General features: G+C 43.0%; 1 protein-coding gene across 1 annotated transcript in view; it reads right to left on the bottom strand.

Moving 5' to 3' along the window:
- Positions 1-8,973: 8,973 nt before the first annotated feature.
- Positions 8,974-24,528, bottom strand: part of best2 (bestrophin 2) — a 33,050-nt gene continuing 17,495 nt past the window's right edge. The window contains exons 4-10 of the mRNA XM_042105085.1: positions 16,429-16,662; positions 14,132-14,286; positions 12,761-12,838; positions 11,629-11,781; positions 11,071-11,151; positions 10,272-10,426; positions 8,974-10,031 (exon numbers count right to left, since the gene is read on the bottom strand). Coding sequence (XP_041961019.1) covers positions 9,155-10,031; positions 10,272-10,426; positions 11,071-11,151; positions 11,629-11,781; positions 12,761-12,838; positions 14,132-14,286; positions 16,429-16,662 — 1,733 coding nt within the window. The 3' untranslated portion in view covers positions 8,974-9,154. The remainder of the gene's footprint in view (positions 10,032-10,271; positions 10,427-11,070; positions 11,152-11,628; positions 11,782-12,760; positions 12,839-14,131; positions 14,287-16,428; positions 16,663-24,528) is intronic.

Here is a 24,528-nt window from a genome sequence, read left to right as displayed (position 1 = left end):
TGATCGATCGTCTATTGACTGCAGTCACGGTGCATCTGTGAATGGAGGTTCGTCTTTGCGACAGTGTCCACTAAGCATACAATGCTTATTACCCTCTGCCCAACATAGCTGGAGGTGCCAGTGGCAATAGTGATGATAGTGTCCGATATGGACGTGGTATAGACAGCAGGGGTTGTAAAAATAGGGCTCTGAAGAACTACAAAGTCACCCACGATATGGAACTGATTTGACCAGGCTACTTTATTTATTGTATAGTAGCATAGGGTTTGTGATTAGTAGCCTAATACTTTACTATTGTTGGTTTACATGTGACTGTCTTCCTGTTCATTTTTTATGTCGGTGAAATGACAAAAAAGAAAGAAAAACTGCTCAAATATGTTCAACATCTAGTATTTACTGAAATGTACATAATTCCCGGTGGTTACCATCCAGTGACGTCATAATATGCTAATTAGATGAGTAAATTTACCCCCTTTATAAACTTCTGTTCATACTCAATGATTTTCACATTTACAGTATTATCTCTGACCACTTGCAAGCCATGGCCAAAAAATCAATTTTTTTTAACCCTGGCGGCTAAAGGGTAACCTCCGTCTATGGAGCGACGAATAAAGCTGTCCTCCCAGCCAGGCAACCCCATGTCTAAGTAAATGCACACATATCTGTGTTTATGCTATATTTTTATGCAGGTGAAACATGGAAAAGCAGTTTTAGAAAAAAAAAAAAAGAGTTCTGCCATGCCATATGGCCACGTGACTGGGTCATGAAGGGCACTTATTGGATGTATGGTGGCCTTACTCACTTAAAAACAGAGTGAAATAACATTTTGTGGCCTACAATAGAAACATATAATTGGAAACATGTATTATTCTAGCTATATAAATGGCATAATGCATTTATGGATACGATTTTGTCCAAAGCGACATACACAAAACAATATAATAGCCTATTTAAATTTAACAGGGAACAAATTAAAATGTTGGTCAGACTATAATAAGGAGAATAGCAATATTAAATGCCATGCCAATTCAATCAATAGCCTATAATGGAATAAACAATGAAAATGAGGGGGCGGGGGCAATAATAAGCAATAATGTCCATTCAATCAATAACATAAAAACAATAGCATGGCAGCCTAATTGCATGTGCATCATTATGAGTAAAAATAAAGATAATATAAGAAAAAAAAGGAAAATACAGTAGTTTACTTTACTTTTTACAGTACTATAGTGGCGGTGTTGTGATTTATTTACAGTAATGCTTTGACTACTGTGATTTCTACAGTAACACTTGGACTACTGTGTTTTTGTCTTGTGTTCAAGGTTTTACTGTAAATTTTACAACAGCTTACTGTAAAAAACATATACAGTACCGTTACTGTGAAATCTACTGTAAATTACTGTAGATTTCACAGCCATTTTTTACAGTGTAGCATGCACCACAGCTGGAACACAGTGCTTTTCTCTCACTTTAAGAGAAAAAAGACTAAGATTTCTTCTGAGGCCATTGAGCAAGTACTCAGTTTTGTGGTTTACAGATTGCACTACATTTTGTGGCGGCTCATGAGCAGTATTGCCAGTGCAGATCTCCATTGCATCATCGTCAAAATCCATACAGCAGTCAGGATCTGAATAATTGGTAGGCCTACCAACTAAATCTCTGTGCTTTCTATATACATGAGATCGGTATGAGGCAAAGCAAAGAAAGGATTTCATGCATCCATACAGACCACATATTAATGAAAAATGTGGCTCATTTTGGTCATACAGTCCAATGTGCTTAATCTGTTTGATGACTGAAAAGAAGCTTTTGTTATACATGGGGCAGTTAAACGAAGTGGCCATGTCGTCTACAGTCTTGTTTGTGTTTTATCAGTGATCAGTGAAAACACATAAAGAGCACAGGATCACGAACTAAAAACCTTGGAATGCTGTTTTGTGATCTTCCAATCCATTACTCTGTAGCCAGTTAGCAACATCCTCCAAGGTCCATTTTGATACATCAGTCGAGCTAGGTGGGGGGAAATTGGGGGGGGGGGGGGGGATTAGCAAGGCTGTTCCCTGTGTAGCCCACATGAGCGGCATCATCAACACAGATAAACAAGTTGGTAAAACAATGGTTCATTGCTTACCATCCGCGTTTCCATGCAGTTTCCCTGGTCTGTAATTGATCTCATATTCATATGCCCACCTTTGGATTTGTGGAGAAGCCATCTGTGGCACTGCCTTCAATTCATTGAATAGTGACAGCAGAGGTTTGTGATCAGTGACAATGGTAAACTTTCGGCCATAAATGTATTTGTGGAACCTCTGAACCCCAAAAATGACTGCTAAGCCCTCTTTGTCCAATTGGGAGTCATTTCTTTCTGCTTTGCTCAGAGTGCGAGACATGAACCCTATTGGTCTCTCTTCTCCAGTTTTCATCTTGTGAGAGAGCACCGCTCCTATACCATATGGAGAAGCATCACACGACAGCACAATCTCTTTTTCTGGGTCATAATGAACTAAGACCTCAGCAGACTGCAACAGTCTCTTTGACTCTTGAAATGCAGCTTGCTGTTCTGTTCCCCAGTTCCATTTTGTCTCTTTACACAGCAACTTGTGCACCGGAGCCAAAATAGTGGCTAAGTTGGGCAGGAACTTATTAATTTAACAGTCCCAAATAAGCCTTCAGCTCAGTCACGTTTGATGGTGGGGGGGCATTCTCGATGGCTTGTAATTTCTCTGAGACTGGATGTAGACCCATGGCGTCCACCTTGTGCCCGAGGAAGACCACTTCACTCGCCATGAAAGAGCACTTGCTTCTTTTAAGCCGCAGCCCAGCATCCTGTAATCGCTGTAACACCAACTGCAGTGTCTCAAGGTGCTCTTGGTCATTCCAACCTGTCAGGAGAATGTCATCCAAAAAATGGCTACATGGGGGATGCCCTGCAACACCCCCTCAATCGTGCGCTGAAAAATCGCTGGACTGGATGATATTCCGAAAGCTAGGACTTTATAGATGAATAACCCCTTGTGAGTGTTTACCGTCACATACTTCTTTGACTCCTCATCCAAAGCAATTTGGTGATATGCGTGACTCATGTCTAACTTGCTAAATTTTTCTCCCCCTGACAGGTTTGCAAACAAGTCCTCTAGTCTGGGAATAGGGTATTGCTCAATTTTTGACACTCTGTTGACAGTCAATTTATAATCCCCACACAACCTTACTGAATTATCTGGTTTCAGTACTGGTACTATGGGAGCTGCCCATTCTGAATATTTGACTGGCTCAATTACCTTCTCTTTCAGGAGCCGGTCCAACTCAGCCTCCACTTTAGCCCACATGGCATATGGGACTGGTCGTGGTTTAAAAAATCTGGGTGTTGCGTCTTTATCCACATATATCTTTGCAGGTGGTCCCCTCAGCTTACCTAATTCTTCTTTAAAAACCTCCTCATTTTGTGCAAGGACCTCCTGTAATGTTAGCTTTGTTGTGCCAGTCATGTGATTAATTTCACCCCACTCCATTCCCAGTTCTTTTATCCAGCCTCTCCCAAGCAGGTTTGGTCCAGTGCCTGGTACCACCACTAGTGGTAATTCTTTAATCGTCATCTTGTGCTTCACCGCAACTGTCACTGTCCCTAGTATGTCCACTTTCTGTCCGGTGTATGTTTTCAGTTTTATGGGGCACCTTTTTAACTCTGGCAATCTCTCACTATTCCACAATTTCCGAAAATCAGAATCCTTCATCACTGTCACCCCACTGCCTGTGTCCACTTCAAAATTTATTTTTGTTTCATTCACTGCCAAAGTCATTGTGAGGGGTGCTACTTTTGGAATTCCAGTGTCCAGTATGTTATTCATAACAAATATGACATCCTCATCCTCCGAATAATTTTCCTCTCTCCCATCTATATGATGAGTCAACGTCATTCATTAGCACAATGCTAGCGTGTTATGTGCAACAACGACCCAACCTGTAAGAAATCAAAAGGACATAAGTACTCGTTCATTCAACTTTTGACCTATAACCCATGTTGAAGTTATACAATCTACAATCAAATCTGAGATTTGTCAACGACAATCAGGTGAAAGAGACAATTTTAGCCGTCTAGCTCCATTGACTCCCATTCATTCTGCACTCATGGCGATCGCCCCCCAGTGGAACTCTGGTGGAACTGCATCCAAAATTCGGTACAATAGGACTTAATACAGAGTGGCAAGGCTCTCCGTAGACGGGCTCTGCCAGGGATTAGCCTGGCTAGCGCCACCACTTCTCAGTGAATCAAATCGCGCGCAAGGCAGCATGGGAACACCCAGGCTATCCAGGGATATTCCAACTCATGGAACGTCTCTCGGCCAATCAGAAACAAATAAATAGTTCCATAGAACCCAATTGTTGTATAAATCCAAACATTCCACTCACGAGGCTTGAGAGTGGAAGATTCAAACTCTTCTCTCTCTGATATGGAGAAATAGGCTGTTTGTTTGTTGTGAAATGGGCTATTTCACCGTGATCACTGGCGGTAATGCACTGTTGTGGGTTGAATAAATGAACTGGATGAATGAGTGAAATGTAGTCGTGTAGCCTACATCTGTGTACAGAATGTGAGTTTGTCACAGAGTAGGCTAACCGGTCCTCCTTGTGCATCGATCTGGGGTAAAGCTTTTACTTCCCATAACTTCTAGACCATGGATGTAGATATGCTTGCATGATATGTGGCTCATGACAGCAGCTAGAGCTCAGTGGAATAACCTAGCCAATTTCAGGAGACACATGCAAGGCTACCTTATTCTTTAGTTAGGCATACTCTTTATTCATGAGAGCAAATCTATAGGCCTAACCTATAGCGATCAGTGCATTTAATAAAAATAAAACGTTGTAGCCTATAGCTTATGACCTCCCAAGTGTTTTTTTCTATAATTTTTTTGATGTGACCTGGTTTGTTTCTTTGTATTTCCAGTTTTTTGTTGGTTTGTTTTGGTGTGCATAAAAGGGATAAGCTAACAGCTTTCTATTAGGATCTAGTTTGATAGTTACAGTTTTGTCATAACTCCCTGATGCATTTTTGCATTTAGAATAGCCAGAGCGTGTATATCTCAATCGGAAAATTAAACAATATCGGGTGCCTATATGGACTAGGCTGGGTGAACCCAGCCTGATCTGCCCGCTATTTATTTTTTGATTTCTTAAAAGATTGAGCTTGGTCTGGTGAAAGCCAGACTAGCCATGGACCTCAGTTACACAATGCAAGGGAACATGAATCAGCCTATATTTGCACGAACAATAACGGACAACAGCTCTTCAACTTTGGCCCGTTAAAATGTGTATGAACAGTCTAGCGACGCATTTCATCAAGGCCCATTTGGACATGTCAGTTATTTGCACCACTGGTTAGATGTAAAACAGCATTTCGTTTCAGACTACTGTTACTTAATTTGTGCATTAACAATAACGTTTCAGACTACTGTTACTTAATTTGTGCATTGACAATAAAGTATCACATGAACTAAAGATGACTAAAATCTTATGTAAAAGAAGAAACATTCACAAAAAATCCATCCATCCAAAAATGACCTTTGTTTTTGATAGCTGTTGAAAACGGCATGAAACTGACAGAGATGTTTTTGTTTATAAATAAATAAATAAATCACATTATGCTGATACCTTTTGCTTTTCCCAAATACAATGTAGCCTACAGGTGTAAGTGACCTTTCATCAATCCAGTTGCAATGGATGAACTGTGATGATCTGCCCTACTTGTGATTGTTTAGAGATTTTAAAGGTTTTATAACAATGCTACATCTTCTTTGGCTATTCTACAATCTATTTACCTTTTCAGCACCAGTAGGCTACTTTCTGTGCAGCCGCACACACACACTCAGGCATGCCAAACAAGCATACACAAAAGTTTCAAGATTGGGGGATGGAGTAAAAGATGGAGACAAATTGAAGTGTGATTTATTTTCACGGAACGGATGTACAGGACTGAGCGGCGGTCATATTTTGTACCGCTATGCGGTACATCTAGTTAGTACTGCCATTGACATACTTTAATGATCACAGCCACTGACAGACAAGGGGTCCTTCCTAATAAGCATTGACAGTAAAATATATGGACACAGGCATCCCATAGACTTCGAACTAGACTGGTGAAACCAATTTGAACCGAACAGCATAATTATGAAAGGGTTGTCCAATGTTTTCTCAGTTAGCCTTTTAAAATGATATCAGATTAGTAAACAGAAATAGTCTTTGGGTCATTCCACGTCAATTCAACCAGGGCCCACGCACTTAGGTCTCAAAAAATTCTGAAAAAATTACCAGGTGTACCTATGTTATCCAGGAGACACACTGTAAAATTACTCTTATGTAAAAATATTTACAATACTTTCCAAGATACAGCCAGTTTTACAGGGGGAGGGGGTGTCGATTTTGTTCGGCCTCTTTTTTTGTCAAAGTTCACAAGCCCACAGCGCAATAACTAAATCATGTAGGAGGCTCAAATTTTAAATTCTGGTACATAACTAGGAATAGTATGTAGTGAAATCGTCACGTTTGGTCTGGATGATCCTGCATGGTCATAGTTGTCCCTCAAAGTTGATATAAATTTTATCGGAGTTTTTGGCTTGGCTCTGTTTAGGCCTTCAGAAGACATATTTGTACTCAACATAGGCTCTTGATTTATTTTCCTTACTGAGATAAGTAGAAACACTCTCACAAAAAGCTATGAACAGAAAATAAATCCCTTCAGGGTCTGAACAGCAGACCTCACAAGTCTTTGACCCCATTGACATCAATATGTTTTATATAGAGTCACCACAGTGCCACCTGTGGTTGTATAGAGTAACCTGTGGTAGCTCTATACAAAACATATTGATCTCAATGGTGCATTTTGCCCATGTTCAGGGTGGAAAGTGAAAAAGAAAGATTTGCATAAGACAAGTCAAATTAGTGTTTTTAAAAAGAAAGAATCATGGAGAATAAAGAAAAAAAAACATAAAAAATGCATATTCCCACAAGGTGTTTGTGTGCTCTGAAAATGAGAACCAAAAGGATTTTTCAGACTTGTAAGGTCTGCTGTTCAGACCCTGAAGGAATTTATTTTCTGTTCATTGCTTTTTGTGAGAGCATTTCTACTTATCTCAGTAAGGAAAATAAATCAAGAGCCTATGTTGAGTACAAATATGTCTTCTGAAGGCCTAAACAGAGCCCAGCCAACAACTCCAATAAAATTTGTATCAACTTTGAGGGACAGCTATGACCATGCAGGATTATACAGACCAAACATGACGATTTTGCTACATACTATTCCTATTTATGTACCAGCCTATTTATGTGAGCCTCCTACATGGTTTAGTTCTTGCGCTGTGGGCTTGTGAACTTTAACAAAAAAAAGAGTCCGACCAAAATCGACACCCCCCTCCCCCTGTAAAACTGGCTGTATCTTGGAAAGTATTGATCTTACATAAGAGTAATTTTACAGTGTGTCTCCTGGGTAACATAGGTACACCTGGTAATTTTTTCAGAATTTTTTGAAACCTAAGTGCGTGGGAGCTGGTTCAATTGACGTGGAATGACCCCTTTGGAACATTGGATGAATGGTTACAGATAATGTGTAATGTAGATATTGCATTAAAGATCAGCCATTTCTTTCTTTCTACAACAATTTCTTTCTACAACAGTCAAGAACCCTTTTGCAATTATGTAAGCACATAATGTAATCTAAAAACTGCCGCCCTGATTTAAAAAAAAAAACAATGCAACTGACCTCACCTGGTATTCTGTCTATAATGGAGTGAAATGGAAATTTCTAAGTGACCCCAAACTTTTGACCAGCAGTGAAAATAGACACAGCACTCAAAAAATACTCCATAGAAATGCATGGGACTAGTTTGTCACGCCAATATGGCCGTTGTCTACACATATCCCACCCCTTCCTCGGCAAAACGTCGACATGTGAATACATTGAGCCAATCATGTGGTGTGATGTGAATACATTGAGCCAATCATATGATGTGTTGTGAAGACATCGTGCCAATCATGTGTTGTGATCTCGGCGCTGGAGCAAGATTGGTGTCGTGAAGCCTTGCGCATGCGCATTTCTGCTGAATAGGATGCCCGAAGAGTGCCCAAAAAGCGTTGTCATATGGCCGCCGAGTGGAGGGACTTGCCTAAAAGGACTTTGGTAATACAATGTCCATCCAGTCTTTAATTTCTGAATGTCTATTTAACATCTGCTTCTGTATAGATTATTTGAATGCAATGACATACTTGGACATAATTGTTTGGACTAAATATGCATGCATGCCATGTCTAACAAAATAAAGAAAATCAAGATTTTAAATATAAAATAGCAATTGTATCCTCTCTCATACTGTGATTTAAAAAGTATACTATTGGTCAAAAAAATATATCAGATATTAGCTTTACGGCAAATGTGGACAGCCCTCTGATTACACACACACACATACACACACACACACACACACACACACACACACACATATATATATATTGAAAGAGTACTGCATACATGATCCATGCTATGTTTTTCTGTACATGAGAGAGTGTTGTGTGTGTGTATGTGTGTGTGCGCATCTGTGTGAATGTCTGGCGGTTATCAGCTGTCCCTTCGTACAGTATTTTATGTGTGTGTGTGTGTGTGTGTCTGAGTGTGTGTGTGTGTGTCTGTGTGTGTGTGTCTGTGTGTGTGTGTCTGTGTGTGTGTGTGAGTGTGTGTGTCTGTGTGTGTGTGTCTGTGTGTGTGTCTGAGTGTGTGTGTCTCTGTGTGTGTGTCTCTGTGTGTGTGTCTGTGTGTGTGTGAGTGTGTGTCTGTGTCTGAGTGTGTGTGTCTGTGTGTGTGTGTCTGTGTCTGTGTGTGTGTGTGTGTGTGTGTCTGAGTGTGTGTGTCTGTGTGTGTGTGTCTGTGTGTGTGTGTCTGTGTGTGTGTGTGTGTGTGTGTGTGTGTGTCTGTGTGTGTGTGTGTGTGTCTGTGTGTGTGTCTGTGTGTGTGTGTGTGTGTGTGTGTCTGAGTGTGTGTGTCTGTGTGTGTGTGTATAGTATAGTCCATCGGTTATTCGCTGTCCCTTCTTAAGTATTTGATCTGTGTCCTGGGTCGCCCATGGCGGCCCGTTGTTATGTCACAGCAGCTGTTGCTGTGGAGACAGAATCAGCCAATAGTCTTTGAGGGCGACGCCCCCACGTCGGAGGAGCCCACGCTGACACTGCGGGACCGGGGCTCTTGCCCGGCGACGGTCGCCCAGCTCTGCGTTGCTGTGGTAACGTTGCCAACCGAAACAGCCGCTGTGTCTAACAAGGGGACGGTAAGCAGTGACATGCCGGTGGCTTTGTTGCAGCCGATTGGCTTAGACACAGGCGTCAACACCTTAGCCTTGTCGCTGATTGACTGGAAGGACAGGAAGTCAGGCGTGGAGCGATTGGCATTGGCCGTGGCGGAGGAGATGCGTGTCTTGTAGATGGCGGAAGGCGCGTTGTTGCCGGGGCGACAGAAGCCGTGGCTCTTGGCTTGACGGACAGGCGGGGGCAGCAGAGGCTGCGGCACTGATGTTCTTGTTTCCGTGGTGATGCTCCCCACCTCGTTCTCAGTTCCCTCCTCTTCCTGTTCTCCTCCTCCTCCTCTTTGGCCCCCAACAGCCTCCCCGTCGAACCTCACCATCGGCGTTGTCGTCGTCGCCACGGCGACGTTTGGGCTGCTGGCCGCACCCTTGTAGCTACAGAGCGCGCTCCGTGTGTCCTGCCCCAAGCCCGAGCCCAAGGACCCGCCCACCCCACCCCTGTCCCCGCCCACTTCCTGGTCGTCGTCGTCGTCATCGGAGTAAGAAGGGGCGGGGCTAGCATAGCGCGTGAGTCGATGCAGCTGGGCAGAGGTCCGCCTCATCAGCGCCCCGCCCATCAGGGTGCTGGGAGAGGGCGCGGCGCTTAGCAACCGGTTTATGAGTGGCAGGTTAGGATTCCGCCCCCGGTGCTCCTCCAGGTTCTCAGCGATCTCCTCCAGGGGCTGGAAATGCATCTCCTCCTTAGGGATACTAGAGGGAGAGAGGGATGGAGGGAGAGAGAGGGGGAGGGAGAGCAGTGGACAGGGGGAGAAGAGGAGGAGAAAGAGAGAGAATACAAATTCAAACAGTAAATACTGTTGTAAAGAATGTAAGGAATTCTCTCATTAGCTGAAGACATCTCAAGGTGTACATGTGTACACATGACTTGTGTATATTATGCGTGTCAGCTATATGTGAATGTGTGTGTGTGCGTGTGTGTGTGTATCTCACGTCATGTCGAAGGTGGAGCCCTGGAAGGAGGGCTTCCTCAGCACGAAGAGTGTGGCGGCCGTGTAGGGGGGTCTGGGGTTGGAGTCATTCCAGTAACGATCCCTCTCCAGCAGAGGCAGGTCCCCAAACATCTCATCCACCGCCATCATGGACACCTACACACACACACACACACACACACACACACACACACACACATGATCGCACACACACACACACACACACACACACACACATAAACACACATAATCGCACACACACACACACACACACACACACACATGATCACACACACACACACACATGATCGCACACACACACACATACACACACATAATCGCACACACACACACACACACACACACACACACATATGATCACACACACAACACACACACACACACACATATGATCACACACACACAACACACACACACACACACACACACACACACTATTATATACTTTATTTGAATCCACTTTACAAGTCAATTTACATAAAGAATCACATTTACTGAATAATCCGGTAGATTACAGGAGTTCATTCTATCATGAGTTGGTTCAAGAATAGGAAACATGGTCTCTTGCAAATTAACATGCTTATGTGATAATCTGCATAAATATCGGATAATTCTCTTCATTAGCGAGGATATGACGCCACTATATGTGTGTTGTGGTGTCTTCTCGGTCAGAGGGCAGACTGACGCACGCGCACACACACACACACACACACACACACACACACACATGATCGCACACACACACACACATACATTTAGGCTTGATAACAGGGTTTAACCTGAAAGTTCCTGTCAATCAGCCAGTTGGTCTCAAAGTCATCATCATCCTCCCCGAATGGATTTATGAGCTCCTCAGCCACCTATAGACAGACAGACAGACAGATAGATAGATAGATATATAGATAGATAGACAGACACACAGACAGACAGACCGACAGATAGATAGAAGGATATATATAGACAGATTTTACCAAAATTTAGTGCACCCACTTTACTAAATAGTGCTCTCAATTTAATTTTTGTAAAATAAGTGCACAATTTAGTCAAATGTGTGCACGATTTACTAAATTGAGTGCACAATATTATAAAATGAGACCACAATTTATAACGAGAGCACTTCGTAGTAAAGCGAGCACACATTATACTAAATTGTGCACACAATCTAATAAAATGAGACCACAATTTAGTAAAATGAGCGGACAATTTACTAAAAATGAGCGCACATTCTTTCAAAATACCAAAATATTTTGCAATGACACCTCCTGGGCCCCGTGGATAACAGACTTTGATTGATTCATCGATCGGTTCATTGATTAATGAATTGATTGACATGTGACCTTGAGCCAGCCAGCGTAGAAGAAGAACTGCAGCAGGGTGAAGATGGGCACGTAGAGGTCAAGGTCGTGACCCGGGTAACCTTGGGCAGGGTCAAGGAACTGCCGACCAATCAGACACACAAAGAAGAAACTGTAGACTGCAAGAGTTACGACCTGCCAGAGGAGAGAGTACACACACACACACACACACACACACACAGACACACACACACACACATACACACACACACACACACACACACACACACACACACATGCAGTGCACAATCAGAATATTGTGGTCCATTCATATACCAACAGTAGGCCTATAAGCCACATTTGTTGCATTATATTTGAAGCTGTGTGTGTGTGTGTGTGTGTGTTAAAGGAGAATTCCGGTATTTAGCACTTTGAGTCCCTTTTCTGGTTTGTTTTGGATGAACTAGAGTGGTGGACACCGAAATTTTGACGGTTGGTCCTGTCTCGACCTTTCTGACTCGTTTTGAATCGCCTTTGACTAGAGTGGTTGCCAACAGGCATACTGTAGTAGACTACTCAAACATGTCCTAAAACAACCCTTAACGTTCGTTTTCAAAACTGTGCAACTCACCGAGTGGTTAGTGGTGTTCGTTGATGTTCCAAAACAAGTAGCGTAGGGAAATACAGTTTCTGTCGTGTTTCATTTGGCATTTTGTAAAATCCCATTTCTGTTGGAAGACTCATTGCACGTTGATATTACTGTGCCACCGTCTATGCTTCAGGTTCAAATATTGAGCGGAAGTTTATACACGGTTGTGAGGTGTCTGAATAAATACTTCCACAATAGGCCTAGCAAATAAGACGGCTGGAAATCATACATTGCGCCGATATTTTTGCTTTTAATAGTCAACGAACTCCACTAACCACTCGGTGAGTTGCACAGTTTTGAAAACAAACGTTAAGGGTTGTTTTAGGACATGTTTGAGTAGCCTGCAGTATGCCTGTTGGCACCCACCCTGAGCAGTCAAAGGCGATTCAAAACGAGTCAGAAAAGTCGAGACAGGACCAATCGTCAAAATGTCGGTGTACACCACTCTAGTTCATCCAAAACAAACCAGAAAAGGGCCTTAAAGTGCTAAAAAACGGAATTTTCCTTTAAGTCCAGTATACTGACCTGTGTGTAGACCAAAGGGACGCTGACCATGTCATAGTGAAAGAGCAAGCTGCACTGTCCCCGGAAATTATTGAGCTCCTATTAAACAATCAACAACACAAAATTGAGCTCATATTAAACAATGAACGATACAAAATTGAGCTCTTATTAAACAATCAACAATAAAACAAATTGTAATTGTAACGTTGTATTTAGAACAGTGACCACTGTTGCATGCCATTAATCCTAACATTTCACATTATTTAAATAAAAAAGCACATGACAAAAGATGGCCTTTGTGTTTCTGTCCCTACCAGCTCAGCTTTGTCCTGTCTCCACCTAGTGGTGACTTCAGTGTAGTGCAGCCTGGTGTCTGCTCTTATTATCCAATTTGTGCTCTCCGCTGCTGGTCTCACTGCTCATTGTTTCACCTTGTGGCAACTGTAGTGTATTGCAGCCTACCAACTGTAAACTTTCCACATACCTCCCACCTTGAATAATATGAGTTCTCCTCATTTGACTCTGGGTTCAAGTTCAGTTTCCTGAATACTTTTCTGTTACAAATGAAAGGCTACTGTATTATTTATGCTATAGAATGACTATGACATGCTAGTTGAATTAGTTTTAATGAATTGTCATATTTTTAAGTATGGGTAGGCCTACAGCCATGGCCAAGGTACAGTTGAATCTGTCATCTAACATTTTACTGAATATTATACCGTGACACCCATTAGCCTAGTCTTGACAGTATTGAAGAGTTCAGATGCAAAACCCTCTAAATCCATCTTACCACTTTTCTTTTAAATGAGCATCAGGCTTCTATATTTTTTGCTCAGGATGAGTTTGAGGTCATGTATTTAGCTCACCTATAGATGAGTTTGAGGTCATATATGTAGCTCACCTATAGATGAGTTTGAGGTCATGTATTTAGCTCACCTATGAGTTTGAGGTCATGTATTTAGCTCACCTCTAGGATGAGTTTGAGGTCATGTATTTAGCTCACCTATAGAAGAGTTTGAGGTCAAGTATTTAGCTCACCTATAGATGAGTTTGAGGTCATGTATGTAGGATGAGTTTGAGGTCATGTATGTACAATGCGTTTGAGGTCATGTATGTAGCTGAGTTTGAGGTCATGTATGAGTTTGAGGTCATGTATGTAGATGAGTTTGAGGTCATGTATGTAGGATGTGTTTGAGGTCATGTATGTAGGATGAGTTTGAAGTCATGTATGTAGGACGAGTTTGAGGGTGCATAGCTCACCTCTAGGATGAGTTTGAGGGTGCATAGCTCACCTCTAGATGAGTTTGAGGGTGCACATGTGTCGCTCACCTCTAGGATGAGTTTGAGGGTGCATAGCTCACCTCTAGATGAGTTTGAGGGTGCATAGCTCACCTCTAGGATGAGTTTGAGGGTGCAGTCGTCCTTGATGCGTCCCTCACACCGAGCCACTGCCACCAGGTTGGTGAACCACACGCACGGGATCCAGTACTTGTTGTAAGGGGACTGCAGACTCTCGAACTTCTTACGCTCATCTCGTGTCATGAAGCCTGAGGAGAAAGATAAAAAAAGAAGTCAGTTACTGGGAATAGAGTAAACAAATGTGTGTGTGTGTCAGTTACTGGGAATAGAGTAAACGAATGTGTGTGTGTCAGTTACTGGGAATAGAGTAAATGAATGTGTGTGTCTGTTGGTGAATGAATCCAGCCTTGTTTGAAAGAAGAGACAATATATTAAAAATATTTTATTGCTTTTTTCAACTAATTGTTCTACATCCCTGCTGCTATATAGCAAGAGTGTAGGGAAGCGCTTGAAGGCAGACAGACAGAAACAGTCAGTCAGACAGAGAGACATACAGTCAATCAGTCAGTCCTGCGTAGCCTACCGGCCTCCACTACAGACAGACAGATAGATAGACAGCCAGACAGATAGATTGCTTCACAGACAGACAGACAGACAGACAGACACATCAGCCCTGCGTAGCATACCGGCCTCCACTACAGACACACAGACAGACAGACACATCAGTCATACATAGCATACCGGCCTCCAGACAGACGGATAGACACACAGACAGAAAGACAGACAGACGGGTCAGTCCTGCATATAGCGTATACTGGCCTCCACCACAAGATAGCGTACCGGACTCCACTACAGACACACAGACAGACAGACAGACAGGTCAGTCCTGCGTAGCATACCGGCCTACACTAAAGACACACAGACAGACAGACGGGTCAGTCTTGCGTATAGCGTACCGGCCTCCACCACAGATAGCATACCGGCCTCCACTACAGACAGACAGACAGACAGACAGGTCAGTCTTGCGTAGCATACCGGCCTCCACTACAGACACACAGACAGACAGACAGGTCAGTCCTGCGTAGCATACCGGCCTCCACTACAGACACACAGACAGGTCAGTCGTGCATAGCGTACCGACGGACAGACAGACAGACACACAGACAGACAGACAGACACACAGACAGACAAACAGACAGACAAACAGACAGACAGACAGACAGGTAGACAGGTCAGTCGTGCGTAGCGTACCGGCCTCCACTACAGACAGACAGACACACACACAGACAGACAGACAGACAGACAGGTAGACAGGTAGACAGACAGGTCAGGTCAGTCGTGCGTAGCGTACCGGCCTCCACTACAGACAGACGGATAGACAGACAGACACACAGACAGAAAGACAGACAGACAGACAGGTCAGTCGTGCGTAGCGTAGCGTACCGGCCTCCACTACAGACAGACAGACAGACAGGTCAGTCGTGCGTAGCATACCGGCCTCCACTACAGACAGACGGATAGATAGACAGACAGACAGGTCAGTCGTGCGTAGCGTACCGGCCTCCACTACAGACAGACGGACAGACACACAGACAGACACAAAGACAGACAGACAGACAGACAGACAGACAGGCAGGCAGGTAGGCAGGTAGGTCAGTCGTGCGTAGCGTACCGGCCTCCACTACAGACAGACGGATAGACACAGACACACGGATAGACAGACAGACAGACAGACAGACAGACAGACAGACAGGTCAGTCGTGCGTAGCGTACCGGCCTCCACTACAGACAGACAGACAGACAGGTCAGTCGTGCGTAGCATACCGGCCTCCATTACAGACAGACAGACAGACAGACAGACTGGTCAGTCGTGCGTAGTGTACCGGCCTCCACTACAGACAGACGGATAGACAGACAGACACACAGACAGACACAAAGACAGACAGGCAGGCAGGCAGGTAGGTCAGTCGTGCGTAGCGTACCGGCCTCCACTACAGACAGACGGATAGACAGACAGACACACAGACAGACAGACAGACAGGTAGACAGGTCAGTCATGCGTAGCGTACCGGCCTCCACTACAGACAGACGGATAGACAGACAGACACACAGACAGACAGACAGACAGGTAGACAGGTCAGTCATGCGTAGCGTACCGGCCTCCACTACAGACAGACGGATAGACAGACGGATAGACAGACAGACACACAGACAGACACAAAGACAGACAGACAGATAGACAGACAGACAGACAGGCAGGTAGGTCAGTCGTGCGTAGCGTACCGGCCTCCACTACAGACAGACGGATACACAGACAGACAGACACACAGACAGACAGATAGACAGACAGACAGACAGACAGACAGACAGGTCAGTCGTGTGTAGCGTACCGGCCTCCACCACGTGGTCGATGGTGGGGAAGCGCTTGAAGACGGCGGTGGAGACGGAGCGCAGGATGAGGAGTCCGGCGAGGCTGGCGTAGCGCATGAGCGTGCGCCGCAGCAGACGCCCACGCTCGTCTCCACCCTGCAGCCCCCCCGACAGCGCGCACATGATGCGGTCCGGCAGCGGAATGCTCCGGTACTGACTCCACCAACGGTTCACGATCAGCGTCACGTAGAACCCTGGACATGAGGGGCAGATCAGGGGGGTAGGAGATGAAGATGGGGTATTTAATTCAAAATACTTCATTTTGTCCCTGCATGGACAAATTACAGTCACTAAAAATAGTATACATTTTAATCAAATTAAATAAATAATTACTACAATTATTAAAAAAAAAAAAATCATCATCATCATCATCCGCACACCCTGGCACTTTCACAACAACAAACAAACAAACAAAAAACAAACAAAAACAGCACATAAAGTTGGTGTCCGACAGCCCTGTAAATGGGAGTCCTAGTGGCTGTAACCGGTCACTACAACTGCAGCCAGGCAAAGTCTATTTCATTCTTGTGTCCCCTCAGCGAGACTGCAGCAGTATAAGTGTAAGCAAGGCTGCACATGGGTGATTGTGTGTCAGTTGCTCTACAGGGGCTTGGACATAGATATATATGGGTTTGGATTTGTCATAGAGTCTCAGTATTTCTGATTTGAGAAGTGAACTGGCTCGACTATTTCCCAATAGGTAGGCCCAGAGCCATATTCACCTTATTCCGCGCGCAAACATGGGGGGCGCTAGCTTTGCCCACATTGTCTCCGAACTTCCGATTGAGCAGTACATCCATTGCGATACATTGAGATAATAGAGCTCTATCGAGATGACTGGCATCATATGTTATGGGTCATCCTAAAGTTAGGAACGTTTATTTAGGATTTTGGTGACTTAAGACATTTCTGTTATACACCTTTCCAATCTGAAGTTTGGAAAACACTGACTTTGGAGCGGCTGTTCTGTAATGACTTTCTAAACTAGTTACTATAGTTACCAAACAGATAAGGATTTGCGACTGGCATTACCACTGCCACATCGTCTACCCCCTCTGTAGGGCTGAATAGCCTTGGGTAGCGAAATACAATATTGCAGTCTGACCTCCTGATGGCATTTGTCGTTTTCCTACCAAGTTAGCCTCTCTATCTTCTTCTGCCGTATTATCCCAATGAAGCTAACTAGACGTAGCTAGCCGACCGGAAGTTTAAAGACAACGTGAATTTTAAAAAAATGGGCGGGGCTGAAAAGGTGAATAAAGGGAGAAGCCCCTGGCTGCAGCTTGCAGATCGGGGCTGTGGCTCAATGTGGGGCGGAGCGCAGCGTTGAGCTCAGCCCACCTTCAGCACGTCTTCTCACGCTGACAATGTCCGTAGGGCCTACCTTGTTTCCTACTGTCCAAGTTATATTTCTCAACATAATCTCTAGGAGGAATGCTTAAGAGTGTGTCCATGAGAGGACCAGGCGGGGGTGACACATGCTACGTCACCGATTTTGATGAAACTTGGACAGTTTGAAGGGTCCACCTAAAAACTAAAAAAAGCCAAAACAGTACAAAATTTGAAACAACCCAGGGGGAGTTAGGACCGCCTCCTTGTTTTAGGGCAAAAAACCTCAAAGAAAAGGCCCAAAATTGCATAAAATGTTGACATCCCTCCTGCTGTCAGATTTAAACACAACAAAGTAACAATCCATGCCATCAAAGGTCCATCCAAGGTTAGTTTAAAAATGGAGTTACAAGGCGTAAGGTGTGACGGGTGTCAGTCCAGGACTGCACATGTCCACTATGTCACATGCTTTTTGGCGAATACCCAAAAAATAGCAATATTCAGACCTGAATATCTCCGATGAGCAACCTCCTTTTTTCAAAATTCTTTCTGCACATGAAAGGGCCAACTGTGGACTTCATAAATCAAAAGAAAAATGCTCGGCCTTTTTATTATTTTTTTCGTGGTAACCGCCTGAATAGTGTGATCCAGCCAGTGATTTCAAATACATATCTACTTCAATGATTGGTTGAAAATAATGCTTAATTCATTTATGGTGGACAAATGGAGAAATATTATCATCAATCATGTCTGCTGATCAAATCCAAGCTACATTTAATGTCCTGAGTGTAATATATTCCTTAAGGTAGCTCAAAATGATATCATCGGGTGACATACACCAGTATACCCGTAGGTCTAATTTTTGCAAATGTGATATCTCCAACATATCTCTGGGCTAGAAACAGTCACTTGGACTCAAATAATAACTTGTAAGATTTTGATAGTCAAAGATCAAGGGTCACTGTAACCTTATGTACATCCCATTGTGGTGAATAAACCCCTAAAAATCCCTGACATAATTGCAAATGTGATACAAACATTCACACTGGCCCTTTCTGAAACCAATCCCTACCAACTCCCCTAAGTTACGGTGTACACCCAGGTGGGAATCACCCTTACAGCTAAATCGAGTTCTCCATGTAAATGGGAAAATGTTGGAGTTCTTTTATCACTTTTGGGTGCTATAGGCTAGTTGGAACTGCTCACCTCAATGAACTATGATAAGCTATGCTAACAGTGGGTGCTTCAGACTGAGGTATTGCACACACACAGATGAGAAGGGTATGTATCATCTTATCTAACTCTGGCAGAGACAATAAGATAATTTCCCAAAATGTTGGCGTGTTCCTTTAACGCTTGGTTAGGAGTGAAAGTGGCTAGGGAGAGAGTGTAGCTAGTTTCGGAAAGGGCCTTTCACTCACAGATAACAAATTTATTTGAATTTGATGGTCAAAGGTCATAGGTCAGGGTCATTGTGACCTCACATTCTTGTGAGGAATGCCTATAGGAAGTTTTTTTTTCTTTCAAATTCGGCACACACAGTCACTTACACTCAAAGATGAACTGATTAGATTTGAGTGTTCAATGTTACTGTGATCTCTCAAAAAACAACATGGGCCTACTGTATTTTTACAATATACTGGAAACACCTTGAGGGAGTTATTTCAAATTTAGCACAACTTAGGCCTAGGCCCTGTACACACATAACCAGATATTTTATGTTTGGGTCTTTCGTCCACACATAAACAGTGTTTTAGCCCACACAGATATTTTTTTTAAAACCTTCTAAAGAGAATGCTGGTTTACTTGGATCTGTGGACATCCAAAATGGAGATTTTTACAAACAAGTATATACGTATATATACTCTTTTGATCCCGTGAGGGAAATTTGGTCTCTGCATTTATCCCAATCCGTGAATTAGTGAAACACACACACAGCACACAGTGAACACACATAACAGTGAGGTGAAGCCCGACGCAGTGAGCTGTCTGCTACAGCGGCGCTCGGGGAGCAGTGAGGGGTTAGGTGTCTTGCTCAAGGGCACTTCAGCCGTTCCTACTGGTCGGGGTTCGAACCGGCAACCCTTCGGTTACAAGGCCGAAGCACTAACCAGTAGGCCACGGCTGCCTCCGTGGACAAGAACATGATGGTTACCCCGTGGACAAGGACATGATGATTACTATGGATGGGTATTGGGTGTTCGTATATAGCAAGTCAGTCAGTACTCTCCTGGGCTTTACTTGTTTTGTAGCCTACTGTACCTCGATGTCCATCCATCGTAAAAACATGTCTGTAGACCCTGCTTATTAGTTGTTTTAAAGCAGAGACTCTGATATGGTATAACCACCTAGCTTCATATTAGGTTCCCACAAGGAAATCTGTCTGAAACATTGAAAACATGATAATGTACATTACTTGTGAATCTGTTTCGATTGCATGCCACATGACCAGTGGTTAAAGTGGGATTTGGCAGGTGGGGGAACCCTAAAATCCAGTGTCGGTGCAACGGGGAAAAATGATTCACCGTTGGACAACATATTGAGTATCGTGGTGTAGCAATACTTTTTGGACAAGAATTGATAGCTTCTTGGTCACCTCTGTACACACGAAAATTAACTCCCCAATTATTTTAACAATATAATCGCGCTGTATCGTTGGTATGAAAGAATATAATTATTATTAAATTATCCGAGGTGGCGGAACTGCGTTCCTCCCACTTTAATTCCTGCATATGACCGCTGTCTGCTGTGTTGGGCTGATGGAACAGTGCTAATGGAGTAATGCCAAGCTAGATTAACATTTTCCAATGTTAAAACCATTTATCACATGAAAAACTAGATGTACCACAGAGCGGTACAAAATATGACCGCCGCCCAGTCCAGCACATTTTTTCCACAAAAAGAAATTACGCTGAAAGGCCTATATGATTCTAACTGTCTCACTAAATTGCATTATCCACACTCAATTCTCACTGCTAGACAACAAGTACAAAAAACATGATTATTTCATAGATTTCACATGTAAAATTCATTTTATACAACCCCACCTCCATCTTGCCTGTTCATAATTCTGCGAAATTCTTGATTGTTTGTGTTATGTTTAGGGTGTGTGTGTGAGTGTGTGTGTGTGTGTGTGCGCGTGTGTGTGCTTGTGTGTGTGCCTGCGTATGTGCCTGTGCATGCAAGCGTACATATGTCTACTGTGTGAGTATGTGTCATACATATGATTACTGTGAATGTATGTGTGTGTGTGTATCTGTTTGTGCACATGTGTGCACATGAAATGGGTTAACATGACCCCTGGAGGCGAACATACGGAAAAAAATGGTCATCCTAGGCCCCCGGGAATCCTTGTTGGTGTACATCACTAAATGTACACATAAATTATTTTATTGTAAGGCCCCCCATGAACGAAAATACACAAAACTTGGCATGCATTCGGAGGGTGTCATAATGATCCTACACTTTTAATTTCGTGCAGTTTTGACCTTGTCAGCCAGAGATATTGTGATGAAAACACCTAATTTTTTGCTTTTTAATTTTTAACTAGGTGGCGCTATACATGAAATAAGTGGTAATGGGATGGGTTGACATGCCCCCTTAAGACCAACATACATAAAAAAGGTGGACCTCCTAGGCCCTACGGTTCTCGAGATATAGTCCTACAGGCCAGTTGGTGTATAGTAACATAAATTCATTTATTGTGTGGCCCCCCATGAACGGAATTCCACAAAACTTGGCGTGCATACAGAGGGTGTCATCATGATCCTACACTTCCAATTTCGTGCAGTTTTGACTATGTTAGGTCACAGATACCATCAATTACAACACCTCATTTTTACTTTTTTGTGTTTAACTAGGTGGCGCTATACATGAAATGAGTGGTTATGGAATGGGTTGACATGGCCCCTTGAGATCAACATACAAAAAAATGGTCCTCCTAAACCCTGCGGTTTTCGAGATATTCACAGAAAACTGTGTCTGCCCTACCCTCCTTTCGGGGGGTCCAGTCTAGCGGGGGGGCTACAGATCAAAACGAAAAACGATGGTTCCATGCTATCCATGTGGAGTTACATGCCCACCAAGTTTCGTGTACCCCGGTCTTTCAGTGTCCCGGGAATCATTGACGGAAATTTGGGCATGCGGAAAAAAAAAAAAAAAAAAAGAAATCTGACTAAACCTATATGACCGCCGCTTCGCTGCGCGGCGGCAGTGGTGGAGGAAGTACTGAAACTCAGTACTTAAGTAAAAGTACAAATACACAGAGAAATATTTACTTTAGTAAAAGTAAAAGTACCACAATGATAACCCTACTTAAGTAAAAGTAAAAAGTACCTGCTTTTAAATGTACTTTAAGTATTAAAAGTAAAAGTATTTGCATAATGATTTATTCTCTTAATATATATATTCTAAAAGGAAAAATCAGTATGGGCTGTGGCATTTTAATTAAGATAGTTTTAGGTTATACTCGACTAGATAGTTTTAAGTTAATGCAATTGTGCTTACCATCTGTGGCCCAGTTTACATTCTGACCTACAATTCTAGAGACTGTAATTCTGGTTATCTACTAGTGTGATCTGCTGAGTAATATCATTCAGCAAAACACGAGAGCCTGAAGTTTAACGGGGTAGACAAGGGAAACGTCGGGTGGATCGTAATGCCAATTATGCTGATTGAACAGAAAAGTTGCTGAGAAAGGTGTCTTTATGATTAAGTTCAGTTTCACTTGCGCAGACGCACATAGACATTGAATGAGCGCTCATGTTACTACCCCCCAGTTGTAGGCTATGCATCTTTATTTAATCACACACAATTAAGGAATATTTCCTAATCTGGAAAATGTTACGTTTTTTCCGGCCACCGGTTCATTAATAGTCTACCATTCATTTGTGCCGCAAATGATCAGACGTGTGACAGAAGCATGGGCATAGCCTGTAACTTCGCTGATCCGCGGATAGCAATCTCATCGGAGAGGAGGCCCTAACGCTGCAGATAACAGACAGAGAAAGGCACAGAACACAGTTGCATGTACAGTGTAGCCATGGGTCTGGTGAATATAGCCTACCGAATGCAGATGGCTACAAGCTCACGCTTTGCCTGGTCTAGACTAGAAGCTTATGTTTCTAAGAATGTACGTAGCGCTCCAGAATCTTTGGTAGCAACCCCCCGGTAAAACAAACGTGTTTGTCAGAGAGAAAAAAAAAACTGATCATAAAATGTATCGTAAAAAGGAACGATGGTGTTGTAGAAATGTAGCGGAGTAAAAGTACAGATAATTGCTGTAAAATGTAACGAAGTAAAAGTCAAAAGTATGCACTATAAATTTTACTTAAGTAAAGTACAAATACGTGGAAAATTTACTTAAGTACAGTAACGAAGTATTTGTACTTCGTTACATTCCACCACTGCGCGGCGGTCATAATAACAATGTTATTATCATGTGATAACAACAATAATAACAATACTCTGTGTTTCCAGGATATGATGTTCAAGTTGTAAAAATATTTTTTAGTGAATAGTGAAATAGTTCACAAATATAATCAGCCACAAAACTTTTGTTAGACTTTTTTTGAGGACGGTCACTGAAAGGAGCTGTAATAAATATCGGAGACTGCTGAAAAGGCAAGCCAATGGCTATGGAACTCACATGCTATTTGGGGTCATGTTGACTTGAATTGACTCTGAGACGCTGCTGCTGTGTTTCTGGAGTGGTAGTTGTTGGTGCCTACATCAAGGGCTTGCGTGTCGGCTGTGTATGTTGTTGATCAGATCATAAGTGTCCACAGTAATGAAGAGGAATGACTAGAGAATTTATGATATTGCTTGGATGTTGGTATGTTGCTGATCGGATCATAAATGGCCATAGCAACAAACAGGAATGACTGAAGAATTTGTGACAATGGTTGGTAGTTGGTATCTAAATATTTGTTGGTATTTGTTGGTGTCTGCATCAAAGGCTTGCGGTTTGACTGGGTATGTTAATGATCAGATAATAAACCACCAAAGCAATGAAGAGGATTGACTGAAGAATGTGTAGGTATTTGTGGGTGCCCACATCAAGGGCTTACAGTTGGTCTGGTTATGTTGCTGATTGGATCAGAAACTGTGGGAGCAAAGAAGAGGAATGACCAAAGACTTTGGTGGTACTTTCTTGGTGCCCTCATTAAGGGTTGGTGTTTTGTTTGTTGTATAGTTGCTGATGGGATCATAAATGGCCACAGAAAAAAGATGATTAACTGAAGAATTTGTTGGTATTTGTGGGTGCCCACATCAAGGGACTGCAGTTTGCTTGGCTGTGTTGCTGATCGGATCATAAACAGCCACAGCAAAGAAGACAAATGTATCGGTATTGGTTGGTAGACAACCTATCATGGGTGTGGAGGGAGCTGGGTCTGAGATGCCAGATACCACTGTTGAGCCTTCTGGAGGTCACCGATGAATGACGAAGTGCAAGTGAATATTTGTACCAAATTTGAAAAAACATCCCTACAGGCATTTATGATATACAATTTTCTCAAGCCTCTTTTCTCGACCTTTGACCACCAGATTCAAATATTTGTTATCTGTGAGTCAAAGTGAATATTTGTATCACATATGAAATTATGTCAGGGATTTTTTGAGATTTATCCACCACAAAGGGATATATATAAGGTCACAGTGACCTTGACCTTTGACTTTTGGCTACCAAAATGTTACAAGTTATTATTTGAATACAAGTGACTGTTTCTAGC

This window comes from Alosa sapidissima, chromosome 9, assembly GCF_018492685.1.
Source record: "Alosa sapidissima isolate fAloSap1 chromosome 9, fAloSap1.pri, whole genome shotgun sequence".
In the NCBI taxonomy this organism is placed as follows: domain Eukaryota; kingdom Metazoa; phylum Chordata; class Actinopteri; order Clupeiformes; family Clupeidae; genus Alosa; species Alosa sapidissima.
Note: the sequence above shows the minus strand (reverse complement) of the source record. Positions and strands in the feature narration are given on the sequence as shown.